Source organism: Rhineura floridana, chromosome 20, assembly GCF_030035675.1.
Source record: "Rhineura floridana isolate rRhiFlo1 chromosome 20, rRhiFlo1.hap2, whole genome shotgun sequence".
Lineage (NCBI taxonomy): Eukaryota > Metazoa > Chordata > Lepidosauria > Squamata > Rhineuridae > Rhineura > Rhineura floridana.
In genome coordinates, this window is record NC_084499.1 from 19,641,613 (window position 1) to 19,654,915 (window position 13,303).

A 13,303-nucleotide genomic window follows, 5' to 3' on the forward strand; every position below is an offset into this window, starting at 1 on the left:
CATCAACCGTTTTGGAGTACTCCCCTCCCTGGTGTTTGAGAATTAATGGGTAAAGATTTCAAACCAATAATAATAATAAGTTTATTGTGCTAGCCAAAGGCTACAGCAAAAACATTAAAAGTAAATACAAAGAACAGGAATATTACATCAGTAATACAAGAGTAAGACGAACAGCTTACAGAATTGCCACTGATGTGCTCAAATTCAAATGAATGCTCTGAGTCTGTGACAATTAATAGCAATTTTATCTAGTGCAGCTAAAAATAAAATAAAATAATAAAATTTTATTTGTTAGTCGCCTATCTGTCCGAATTCACAGACACTCTAGGCGACTTACAGCAACATAATAAAATACAATAACATAAAGCAAAAAGAGCCACTTTATGTGTCCCAAAGGAGATTCCAAACCAGTGCTTTTGTGGTTCAGGGCTCCTGGCTTGCCACCTTTATTTACATTTAAACAAAACACAATGTGCCAGACTTAAGATGCAGAACAGCAAAGAAAGGGAGATGGGGGGGGGTTAAGGGTTATTGGTATGCAGGCCATGAAAGAAGTGATCTTGGATGGTGAATATCAAGTCAAATGGGTCCAAAGGTGAAATGAGCGGAGAGAGTGCCCTGCCACATAAACACGTGAGACTCGGCAGGAACAGTATTGCGTAAGTCCCTATTGATGTGGATAATATAGCCCTGCATGGCTTCGGGCCCAGCAACAATCCTAACCATGTCTACTCTGAAATAAGTTCTATTGGATTCAGTGGGGCTGACTCCCTAGTAGGTATGGGCAAATCTGTCCATTTCCGTTTCAGATTCTCATTTTTCCAGTCTATTTATTTATTTAATTTACATTCCCCCCTTTCCTCCTAGAAGGAACCCTGGCCAGCACACAAAAACGCTAAAATGCTCTAAAGATAACTTAAAAACAAAAGACTTTAAAACATATTAAAACAAAGCATCTTTTAAAAAAGACATCTTTAAAAACATATTTTTAAAAATGTTTTAAAACATCTAAAAAAGAAATTCCAACACAGACTGGGATTTTTATACACACTGATTGGCCAGAGAAGCTGGCTTACTGGGTGACCTTGGGCAAGTCACTGCCTCTCAGCCTCATGAAAACCCTCTTCATAGGGTCGCTGTAAATCGGAATCAGCTTGAAGGCAGTACATTTACATTTTAGAAAGAGCAAATTAGGGAGATTAACCTTTAAATGCAAACTGCATCAAATTTCTCCCCAGGAAATCAGGGATACGATCACAGCCTAGGTCTTTAATTTGCATTTAAAAAAAAAATAAACTGTCTTGGATGTGCTTGTAAAAAGGGCAGGACACAAATGTTTCTTCCCAGCCTTAAAAAAAAGAAAGTTGATACACTGATTCCATCTGGACATTGGAGTCCAAAAAAAATGTTTAAAAAATTCAAAGTCCACCCAAAAGGCCCCTGAAATCATTCCGTTCACAGATCTGTTCTCAGTGTCCTTGTTGACTTTATCACAGAGTGCTGGAGAGGACCACGTAGATACTAGCAGTGGAGAATTAACTGCTACAGAGAGAGAGACTGCACATCAACACAGCTTTCTTTCTTGACTTTTTTTTTTCTTTGCCTTCGATGGCATCTATAACTGAGGAACAGATCCATAAGGTAAGGAGAGCGAGCGAGCAAAACAACAATTCTACACCCCTTCTCTAAAAAAAAAAACAGGGAAAAGAGCAAATTCATGCATGCATGCCCTAGTTAGTTGCTTCGAATTAGCACCTATTTTCCCCTCCTGCCCTCAGAAATTGGATTGAGCAATGATGTGCTCATGGAGTTTAGTTAGGTCTGTTTTTGTGCCTTCGTATGGGCAGAAAACTCTTCTGCTAGGACTGAAAACATCTCGTTGGCCTTCTGAGAACTCCTTCCTCTGATTCTTTGGTGAGTTCCCCATCCCTTGTCTTGATCCATCGCCTCTCCTAAGTCTGAAAATCTTCCTCTCTGTCCATAATCTCCTTGGTTTCTATAAAGGGTAGTGTGCTGCCCAGAATAAGTAGCCTGGCTATTCAGGAACGTTGTTGCTACAGTGGTGTCGCAGGTTGATGAATATATATTAAAACAACAACTGCAAATCTGAATCATTAAAAAGACATCTCTTTGCCTTCTCTCCAATTAAATGGAAAAGTTTGTCAAATCCTGATATATCTCCTAAAAAGTGAGAGCCTAACATTCTCCCAAGAAGGACTGTCGCTACAGAGTGCTAGGAACCATAACCCTTTGGCTGAACGGTCTCTGTCTAATGCCAGAGGGAACTTGACTTGACTTATTTACAACATCTCGGTTCCAAGAGCCCCAGACCATCCCCCAGAGCTCACATCAATAGCGGGAATATCATATGCTCTTGTACAACAAATGGGTCCATACAAGAGTTCAGACTTGCCAAAGCTCAGTGACTAGTGGCAGAGCACTAACTCAGACAGTGGAGATGGAACGTCAGAGGAGCCTGGCTGCTGGATCAGGCCAAAGGGGGCCCATCTAGTCCAGCATCCTGTTCTTGCAGTGGCCATCCAGATGCCCCAATGGAAGCTTGCAAGCCAGACGTGAGCACAACAGAAATTCTCCCCACTTGCGCTTCCCAACAGCTGGCATTCAGAGGCATACTCGGAAGCGGGCCCTTGAGAGCAGGAATGTTGGCTCCTATGTACAATCAGGCTTCAGGATTGCAGTTTCTAGGGGTTCATGTTTCTCCAAACATGCAGAGGTCTCAGGGTTGTGGGTCGGGCAGGGTGCCCCCTTAGACCGTGCCATTTAGCCCCTGGGTCCCGGACCATGACAAGTGCCATTTTTCTTCCCTAGTTCCGCAAAGATGGCTTCCTTGTGCTTGAGCAGTTTTTCAGCTCTGAAACTTGTGATGCCATGAAGGCCCAGATACAAAAGATTGTCGCCGATATGGATGTGCCTCCCCACTGCCGCACGGAGTTTTCAACCAAGGAAGAGGAACAGCTCCGGGCGCAGGTACATAAACTGATTGGGATTAAGAAGTCTCCAATCCCAGAAACACAACCCGTGTGGTGTAGTGGTTAGAATGTCGAGACTAAGCGGCCCATCTAGTCTAGCATACTGTTCTCGTAGTGGCCAGCCAGATGCCCCAATGGGAAGTTTGCAAACAGAATACTGCCTGCAACCGTGCAGAGAGCGAGCATAGACATTGTGGTTAGTAGCCTCTGATAGCCTTTTCCTCCATGAATTTGTCGAATCTCTTTTTTGAGCCATCCTAGTTGGTGGCCATCACTGCCTCTTGTGGAAGTGAATTCCATAGTTTAACTATGCGCTGTGTGACAAAATGCTTCCTTTTGTCTGTCCTGAATCTTCCAACATTCAGCTTCATTGGATGTCCATGAGTTCAAGTATTCTGAGAGAGGGAGAAAAACCCTTCTCTATCCACTTTCGCCATGCCGTGCATAATTCTATATACTTCTATCATGTCACCTCTTCCTCGCCTTTTCTCTAAACTAAAAAGCCCCAGATGCTGCAGCCTTTCCTCATAGGGGAGTTGTACCATCCCCTTGATCATTCTGGTTGACCTTTTCTGAACTTCTCCCTGGGGAGACACCGGTTCAGATCCCCACTCCAGATTTATAGCATACGTTTAAATCACACCCAACGCCCCATTAAAAGCACATGACTTGCCCCAAAGAAGCCTGGGAAATGTGGTTCCCCTCTCCCAGAGTTACAACTTCCCAGCACCTTTAACAAACTACAAATCCATGGTTCTTTAGGGGAAGTCATGTGCTTTGGATGTGCTTTAAATGTATGGTGTAGGTCTCTACTGGATAGCGCCTCTTGGGAGGTTCACTTCACCTATATCCAGTGCTTTAGTCACTTCCTGTCAAATGCCTTCTCTATTGTGCTTTTGCAGTAATAACAATAACAATAATGTTTGTTTTCAAGACAAATAATGTTTTTTTCATCTTTCCTTTTTTTCACCATGCTGGCCTCTTCTGGGGTGATAAAAACTTGCAGACAAACTTATTTTTACCATGCACACAGGATTGTGATATTTCACTGCAGAGTAATCCAGAATAACAGTCTCCCCACCCAGTTCCATCTCTTGAACTGTTAGAGCCAGGGTGAGAGTGCAGTTAGCATGTCAAAAAAGAACCAGGAGGAGATCCTGGTTCAAACCTTTACTTAGCTGCACCGCTTACTAGATGACTATGGGCCATGGACATGGACACATTCAGTTTCTCCGTTAATTTATCAGTATCTGTTATTGAGCGGGTTTTAATTCCCATTCTATGCTAGAACATTAGTTCAGAGACTTATGAGGGTGTGTTCAATGGGGCTTACTTCTGAGCAAACGTACGTAGGATTGCGCTGTAACTGGCTACGAACAAACCATCTTGACGAAAGAGGTATTTGTTTATCCAAAAGAAACGGTATCTCGTTCATCAAAGCACATGCTATGATGAAGTAGTCATAACAGTGCCGCATGAGTCCATCACGAATACTAAACCACTTTTATTATCTCATAATCATCTCCGTATTATACTTCTCACTAACTGTATAATTTGTACTTGATTTAGCAAACAAACAAGCTCACAAATTGCACAAAATATGAAAATAAACAAAGCAATAGTCATGGGGAGATGCAAAATTTCTTTTTCTTTTCATCTCCCAACAGGGCAGTGCAGAATATTTCCTTACCAGCGGGGACAAAGTCAGATTCTTTTTTGAAAAAGGTGTTTTTGATGAAAAAGGTATGCATTAAATGTTGGAAGTATGCCTGGAGGTGGGAAACACCACAAATTATTAGTTTAGATGACAAGCCATTTACTTTGTTTATTTGCTCTGTTTGCGATACTGACAAGAGTTTTTGGTAGGGAAAAATGCCTCTGAATCTTTATTCACTAATAAGCAAAAAACCTTGTGGTTTAAGAACGTACCTATAGCCAACAGATATTTTGATCAAACTTTAAAAAGCCGGGAAATTGGGCAGCTGTAGTGAGTGCACCAGGGGAGCAGGAGACCTGACCTCCTTTCTGAGATGTTGTACTGCCCTACAAATTTGTCAGAAATGCAAACACAATTTGGGTTGGTCTTTCACAGTCCAATCCACTTCCTGTGTAGTTTGGAAGAATTTGGTAACATGCACCTCTGAGCATATGGTGAGCGGTGGCAACACCTGCAATCAACCCAAACAACAAGACGTGCTGTGCTGATCTTGTTTTAGCAGGGAGGAAGCAACAATATTAAAACAGTTGATAGAGTTCAGATAGTAACTTTAAAGATGTTTGATTTACTTTGCAATTTTAGTGAAGTTTCCTATAGTAAATCATTCTTTTTTGCTTCTGTTCCTGTGAATATGTGAAGTACATCCACACCAGACCTTTATTTCACTTTAGACAGTCATGGCTTCTCCCAAAGAATCCTGGAAAGTGTAGTTAGTGAAGGGTGCTAAGAGTTGCTAGGAGAGGCCTTGTTCCCCTCACAGAACTTCAGTCAGAGTGACTGACTGTTAAACCACTCTGGCCACTGGAGCTCTGTCAGGGGAAGAGGAGTCTCCTCTCAGCACCCTTCTTACTTGGTGCTGAAGTAGAGTCTCAGCTGTTTGGAGCTGTCAGGTAAGAGAGAGTGAAATTAACCTCACACAGGGAGGTCAGAAATCATTAAGAGGTAGGAAACTGACTAATGCTTTGACAGATGAAACTGACATGCACGAGTACTTCACAAAAATGTGGAAAGCTCAGGGGTTGGTTGAGATCCACTCTTCCACGCCTGAGTCAGAGGGAGCTGAGGGTGCCCCCTCTCTTACCGTACTAGTGAAGCACATTCTTTGCATGCAGAGGGGCCTGGTTCAATCCCTGTGTTAGCCCTTGGTGAGCTGCTGCCTGTCAATGTAATCAATACTGGGCTCAATGAACCTGGGGTCCGACTCGATATAAAGCAGCTTCTTACGTTTAGGCCTTGAGAATTGCCTTTGTAGATCTGATCTCCAGTTCTACTCTTAGTGACCACCATGCCCAAGGACTGCATTGCACAACTGTCCACTGATGCATCTGCTCTGTGATTTATTTTTCATTCTGCATTTTTGCTTCTTAGGGGATTTTCTTGTTCCGAAGGAAAAAGCTATCAATAAAATCGGCCATGGTGAGTACGAACGACGACAGTGTTTTAAAGTGGCGCAGTGGGGAGCCCATTTCTCCATAAAGCAGTGGCTGCACCTTGCAAACGGACTGCCAAGCTGTGCTGGCTGGAGCTCAGGGATAGAGCATCTGCCTTGCGTGTGGAAAGTCCCATGTCCGACCCCTGGCATCATTCCCTGGCATCTCCAAGTGGAGCTTGCCTGAAGCCCTGGTTGAGCCACTTCCAATCAGTGCAGACGGTACCAAGCTAGATAGATAGTCTGCATCTGTGTCAGAATTGCTTTTAATGTTTTCTTTAATAATATGTTTTTAACCCTTTTTTAAAAAAATGTTTTTAACATTGTTTTGTTTTAATGTATTTTAAGGTCTTTTTATGATTTTAAAGTGTTTTCAGCGTTTCTGTTTGCCACCCTGGGCTCCCGCTGGGAGGAAGGGCGGGATAGAAATCAAACAATAATAATAATAATAATAATAATGGATTGACTTAGGTATAAAGCAACTTCCTGCGTGCTCTTTGGGGAAGGGCTGTAGCTCAGTGGCAGAGCATCTGCTTGGCCTGCAGAAGGTCCCAGGTTCCATCCCCAGCATCTCCAGGTAGGCTGAGACCCTGGAGAGCTGCTGCCAGTCAGTGTAGACAACACTGAGCTAGATGGACCAACGGCCTAACTCAGCATAAGGTATCTTCCACAATTCTTTTGGGAGGAAGGGCCTTGGCTCAGCAGTGAAGCATCTGCCTTGCATGCGGAAGGTCCCGGGTTCAACCCACTGCAGCAAGTCATAAGAACATAAGAAGAGCCTGCTGGATCAGGCCAGTGGCCCATCTAGTCCAGCATCCTGTTCTCACAGTGGCCAACCAGGTGCCCGGGGGAAGCAGGTATTGCTTGGAGTGTCCCCTGCATGAAGCCCTGGAGAGCCTGCTTGCTTGTTGCTGCTGCTGCTTTCCCCCTTTGCTCCCTTTCCCTTTTTTCTTTTCTTGCAGCGTTACATGCATACGATCCCATCTTCAAGCAGATTACTCATGCCTCAGAAGTGCAGGTGAGTGAACCGCCCAGGCTAAAAGCGGCGAGTCCATTAAGAAGGAAGAGAACACAAAGAGGATGAAGGAAGATGTTCTCGGGCCCCAGAGGGAAGCAGCTTTATGTTATTTGCTCATCTTACATTTATACCCTACCTTTCCTCTGGAGAGCTCAAGGTGATGTGTTTATTTATTATTAATAAAAAATAAATGATATATACAGTCTTTCATTTCATGAAGAAATACCGAGGTGGTTCACAGACAAATGAAAGCCAACAGCAAATGAGCAAGAATAAAACCAACAATTAAAAACACAGCTACCTGTAATTGAAATACGTAGTAAAACTACATTAAAACCTGTTGTAGCCGTCAAAACTATAAGGCCACATCCACACAGGACATTGATTCCACTTTAAACAGTCATGGCTTCCCCCAAAGAATCCTGGGAAATGTGGTTTGTGAAGAGGGCTGAGAGTTGTTAGGAGACACTCCCCATTCCTCTCCCAGAGCTACAGTTGCCAGAATTTTCTGGGAAGAGGGGCTGACTCTTAAACCACTCTGACCACTGAAGCTCTGTTGTTTTGAATGATACAGACCATAGCTGGCGATAAACCACGATCCCTGGTTCAGACAAAGCTATGAGCAGCATTTAAGGAAAACAGACAGTAAAAGCTTCCGAAGTCCCCTTCCAGCCATGTGTGTCTGTGCGCGCATCTGAGGCTAGCTGCAGCTTGTGCGTGTCGTGATAAACCATGTTTTAGTGCTACATGAACCATGCCACTATTTTAATATGTGAAATGTTCGAGGAAGTAGATTTAAATTTAAATTTAAGATCTCCTGCAAATTCTGGCATATTTCACAGGAACTGGCAAGGAAGATTGGCCTTGAGAACCCGGTGGTTCTACAAAGCATGTACATCTTCAAGGTACGGTAACCCATGACTCTGATTGTTAAATTAATGAACAGGATGGCCTTTTTGCATTTCCCCCTGATGAAATGCTCTTTCCCCTCCCTTTTCTAGCAACCTGGCATTGGTGGTGAAGGTGAGGTTCGTACTCTATTCTATCATGAAAACCCCATGGTAGTTATTGTCCCACATCCTTTGGCAGCTTTAGAGCTGATCTATACTTTCTTCAGAACAAGGTGGTAGAATTCAGAGTGTTCTTGAGATGCAATGCAATGCTATCCCCCCCCCCGATCCCCTCATTCCCCAGTTGAAAGATCTGGGATGGAGAGACGGAAGAGAAATTATCTCTCTCTGTCGCCTCCAATTATTAGGAACAAGGCAGGGAAACGCTTCGGATGCAATGCCAAACCATTGTTTGTGGTGATGTCTCGACCACCATCTTTAAACAAACCATGGTTTGCACATAAGCTGCCAAACCAGGATCTGAAATTGGGCAATTATATCTGACCCGACAAAGCATGGTTTGGTACACTGATCCACCTTCAGAGGTTGCTGTTTAGGATTCTCAGGGAAAATGAGGGGGGGGAAAGAATCTGCACAGTCTTTGCTGGCAGGGACTATATTCTTTAACTCTCTCAACAGCACCAAGGACACTTTAGGAAGAGCAAGCAAACAAAATTAATAGTTTGTGGACTAAACGATGGTTTAGTGTTACATCTGAGTCAACTGTGTATGTCTATCTGTGTGATTTGTTGCTTCCAGTGACACCACACCAGGACGCCACCTTTCTGCATACAGAGCCTCTGGGCAGAGTTGTGGGTCTCTGGATAGCCGTGGAAAATGCCACACAAGAGAACGGCTGCTTGTGGTTCATCCCTGGTTCCCACACAAGTAAGAAATTAGCAAGGTGGTGTTTTTGTTTTGTTTGCCTTCTGCGGTTGTGTTCCTTTTGAAGAAAAGCCTGTATACTTTTCTTTAAAAAGTTACAACAAACAGTAAGTTTGTTAAACTAAATTGCTTGAGAGAACATGTCCAAGGACTGTATTTCTTACTGAGTCAACATCGGCTGGAAAACAGATCTTCTTGTACAGGAAACAGGACAACAAATGTTAGTAAATGTTAGTAAAATTAAAGAAACAAGGCTATTACCCGGGATGGGAAACCTTTGCCCCTCCAGATGTTGCTGAAATTCAACTCCCATTAGCCTTAGCAAGAGTGGGCTACCCCAGCGCTAGTTCCATTTTAAAGGCCCAGAGCGCCCTGATGGAGGAAATTTGCAGGGCACCTGCATGCAAGTCAAATGTTTGTCAATATTTCCTCCTCGGTGACTTTCGTGGCATCCTTAATCTTTCCAACGTGCTGTTTTGTAGGCGGGATCACACGGCAGATGGTCCGAACTCCCCCAGGCATGGTACCGTGCACCAAGTTTATTGGGTCTGAGCAGGCATACGACCACAAACAATTCATTCCTGTGCCCGTCCGTAAAGGTAAAACGGCAGCAAGGATAAACGTAAGAGGAAAATAAGATATTCAGAGATAAGGTTACATTAGCTCAGAGGGGGAATAAAAGGGGTACAACCCTGATCCAGAAGCTTTGAAGGTCTATGAACCAGATGGAGCTCTATGCACATGGAGCTTCGAGGTCTAGAGACACGAAGCTCTACGAACATGCAGCTTCAAGGTCTGTGAACCAGATGGCACTCTGAGGTCTATGAACCAGATGGAGCTCTGCGGACACAGAGATGTATGAACCAGATGGAGGTCTATGGATATGGACCTCAGAGGTCTATGAACCAGACGGAATTCTATGAACATGAAGCTCTGAGGTCTATGAACCAGATGGGGCTCTGTGAACATGGAGCTCCATGCAAAGAAGGGCTTCCCCATTTATATCTGCTGGGAAAGGTCAGCTCAGCACGCATCTCTCCAATATGTAGTAGACTGGGGCACTAATGTCCATCTTAGCACGGGAACAAATCAAGCGATTTGTTGTGCTTGGGTCCTGCTTGCGGGCTTCCCACTGAGACATCCGGTTGGCCACTGAGAGAACAGGATGCTGGACTAGCGTTTTTACTTCTGGAGAGGAAATGGTTTGGATTCAAATTCAGTCAACACTAGGCTGTATATATAACCTAATTTGATATAAGGCAGCAGCTTCCTACATTCCCTAAGTTTTGCAAAGAAAGCATCGATGCACTCGTTTGGTAAGATGGCGTGGTGTTGCTGTTTTTAAAATCACAAACAGGTGGCATACTTCTCATCCACGGCGAGGTTGTCCATAAAAGTGAACCAAACCACTCTGAAAAGTCCCGAAACGTGTATACTTTCCATCTCATGGAGGCGAAGGATGCCGCTTGGAGCACAGAGAACTGGTAGGAAGAAGAGGCCTTAGATCGGAGAACACTTTACACAGTGTAATAGGAGCCTCAGAGGCGATGAGCGGATTAGCTGAATGATTCGTTTAAGAACTTGAATGTGATACTGAAAACCAACCACTTTAAACCTGATCTGTGGTGCGAGAAAAGGGACAGAGCGACTCCCCCATTAGGAAAGGTTGCAGCATTTGGGGCTCTTTAGTTTAGGGAAAAGGCGAGTCAGAGGCAACATGAGGGAAGTGTATGAAACTAGGCATGGCGTGGAGAAAGTGGATGCAGAAAAGCTTTGCTCCTTCTCTCACAACACTAGAACTCACAGGCAAGGAAGCTGAATGTTGAAAGATCCAGGACAGACAAAAGGAAGGAGTTCTTCACACAGTGCAGAGTTAAACTGAGGAATTCACTCCAACAAGAGCCAGTGATGGCCGCAAACTTAGATGGCTTTAAAAGAAGATCAGGCAAATGCATGGAGGATAAGGCTATCAGCGGCTACTAGCCACAATGGCTATGGTGTGGCTCCATAGTTGAAGGCAGCATACTTCCAAATGCCAGTTGCTGGGAATCCCAAGCGGAGAGAGCATTGTTGTTGAGTTCTGGTCCCACTCAGGGGCTTCCCGTAACGGGCATGCAGTTGGCCACTGTGAGAACAGGAGGCTGGACTAGATGGCCACTAGCCTGACCCACCTGACGTTTTAAAGATGTTTTAGAGTACTTTGAATGTTTTGTTTGCTGCCCTGGGCTCCTTCTGATGTTCTTGTGCTCAGCTGGAATGAAATGGTGGCAGGAGCCATGGGAACCAGGGCTGTGGAGTCGGAGTCATGGAGTCGGAGTCGGCAGGGCTGTGGAGTCGGTATGTCAAACCTTCAACTCCGACTCCTCTATTTTCCTGCTGTCCGACTCTGACTCCACGACTCCGACTCCACAGCCCTGGGAGTCGGAAGCAATTTTGGGTGGAGTTGGAAGCAATTTTGGGTGGAGTCAGTAGAAATGTACTGACTCCGACTTCAAAATAAAATTAATATTAATTTATTAATATTAATACATTAATATACATTTGCCATTTATGGAGTCAGAGTCAGACAGTATAAAAATAGAGTCGGAGTTGGAGTTGAAGGCTTGACATACTGACTCCACAGCCTTGATGGGAACTGGGCTGCGGCTGCCCACTGGGATTGGTAGGGCGGAAGGCAGGGAGGCCCAAAACCCCACTTTTATTTATTTATTTATTATTTAACTTGTATCCGGCCCTTCCTCCCAGCAGGCGCCCAGGGCGGCAAACAAAGCACTAAAAACACTTTAAAACATCATAAAAACAGATCTTAAAATACATTAAAACAAAACAGTGTTTAAAACATTTTAAAAAACACAACTTTAAAAAAGGGTTAAAAACATTATTGAAAAACATATCAAGCAATTCTAACACAGACGCAGTTTTGTCCCTGTCTCTTCCCTGTTGGGTTCCAAAAGGCAATCCTGAGACTAAAGAGGCCGGTGTTGACAGGCAGAGGCACCGCATTGGACTGGGCGGGAGTCAGAAGGCAGCAGGAGGGGCCTGGCTGAGGCCCAGTGAGTCTGGTGGGGCAGGGGCCCGTTTGCCCTGACTTCGCTGGCCCTGCTTTGCACGCTCTGGGAGTGTTTTTGCCTGTTTGGAACGATGTCCTTAAGCTCTGATGATGCCTCTTGCTTGCTGGAGGAAGGCAGAGACAGCTGTGCATGTAGAAACTAGCTTACTACACAAAGCGAACATTACCTCCCTGGGCTGCTACTGGGAGGAAGGGCGGGATATAAATTTAAATAATAATAATTCACTGCTCTGCTCACTTTTGTCTCTGGCCCCGCTCATCAGTAGTACGTGGCCCCCAGAAGGTTGTCTGGAAGGGAAAGCGTCCCTCTGGCTGGAAAAGGTGCCCCACCCCTGAATTCAAACTTCCACTGGATCATTTAACTTCCACGCAAGCTGTGGCCTAGCATGCAGTGTCCCAACAGACCCTTTTAAAACTCTCTTTTATTTTCCAGGCTGCAACCGACCCCCGAGTTGCCTTTCCCACCTCTGTACACACACAACTAACAACTGGAACCCTTGGAGGAGCCCCAAAAGGGTGATCGACCGTCCCAGCCCTCGGGGCTGACCACTGGCTGTCATTGTTTTCTCAGATCTAACTTGCTAGCATTGCCAACTTCTGTTTCCTGCATCATGTCTTTAAGCCAGAAAACTCCTGTTCGGAGAGAGAGTAGCACAGGAGAACAAGAGCCCGCAAAGCATGTAGTGGTTAGAGTAGGGGCGGGGAACTTTTCATCCGCCACCTGTCTCTGGACTACAAGTCCCATCATTCCCAGCCATTGGTCACGGTGGCTAGGGCTGATGGGAATTGGAGTCCAACGAGAACCCGAGGGCCAAAGGTTCTCCATTCCTGTGTTAGAGCTTTAAGATTGGGAAGACGCAGGTTCTAATCTCTGCATGGTGACTTGAACCAATCATGCTCTTTCAGTTTAGCCTACCTCTCAGGGTTGTTGCGAGAGTGAAAGGGTGGGGATGGGGTGGGAAGAACTATGTACTCGGGGTTGTAGCTAATGTTACTCATAGAGTAGACCTGCTGAAATTGATGGACATTATTAGCTTAGGTTTATTAATGTCAATGGGTCTACTCTGAGCTGGACTTAGCTGGTCTCAACCCTCTTCTTGAGCTCCTTGGAGGAAAGCTGGGATAGAAGTGTAATAAAATAAAAGATAAATAAATCAATTTTGTAGTCATAAGAGAATATAATTACACCATGTATATTAAATGTTGGTCTCTGAGGAATATACCTGTTTTACATTATCGCTTAAAAACATGAAGCTTCACTGGGTGACCTTGGGCCAGCCCCTGCCTCTCAGCCTGACCTGCCT

The 13,303-nt window shown here is 44.6% G+C and overlaps 1 protein-coding gene across 3 annotated transcripts; it reads left to right on the forward strand.

Moving 5' to 3' along the window:
• The first annotated feature begins 1,443 nt into the window (after window positions 1-1,443).
• PHYHD1 (phytanoyl-CoA dioxygenase domain containing 1) lies at window positions 1,444-13,157 on the forward strand. Of its 3 annotated transcripts, none has more exons than XM_061604530.1 (11): window positions 1,445-1,641; window positions 2,830-2,988; window positions 4,658-4,733; window positions 6,076-6,123; window positions 7,099-7,154; window positions 7,997-8,059; window positions 8,156-8,177; window positions 8,804-8,932; window positions 9,412-9,551; window positions 10,287-10,413; window positions 12,433-13,157. In XM_061604530.1, the coding sequence occupies exons 1-11, from the start codon at window positions 1,609-1,611 to the stop codon at window positions 12,543-12,545; spliced, it is 966 nt and encodes a 321-aa protein (XP_061460514.1). In that variant the 5' UTR covers window positions 1,445-1,608; the 3' UTR covers window positions 12,546-13,157. The 3 variants fall into 3 exon arrangements, with proteins under 3 accessions (XP_061460516.1, XP_061460514.1, XP_061460515.1); XM_061604531.1 differs by having other exon boundaries at window positions 1,446-1,641; window positions 9,412-9,528; XM_061604532.1 differs by lacking the exon at window positions 9,412-9,551 and having other exon boundaries at window positions 1,444-1,641.
• The last annotated feature ends 146 nt before the right edge of the window (window positions 13,158-13,303 follow it).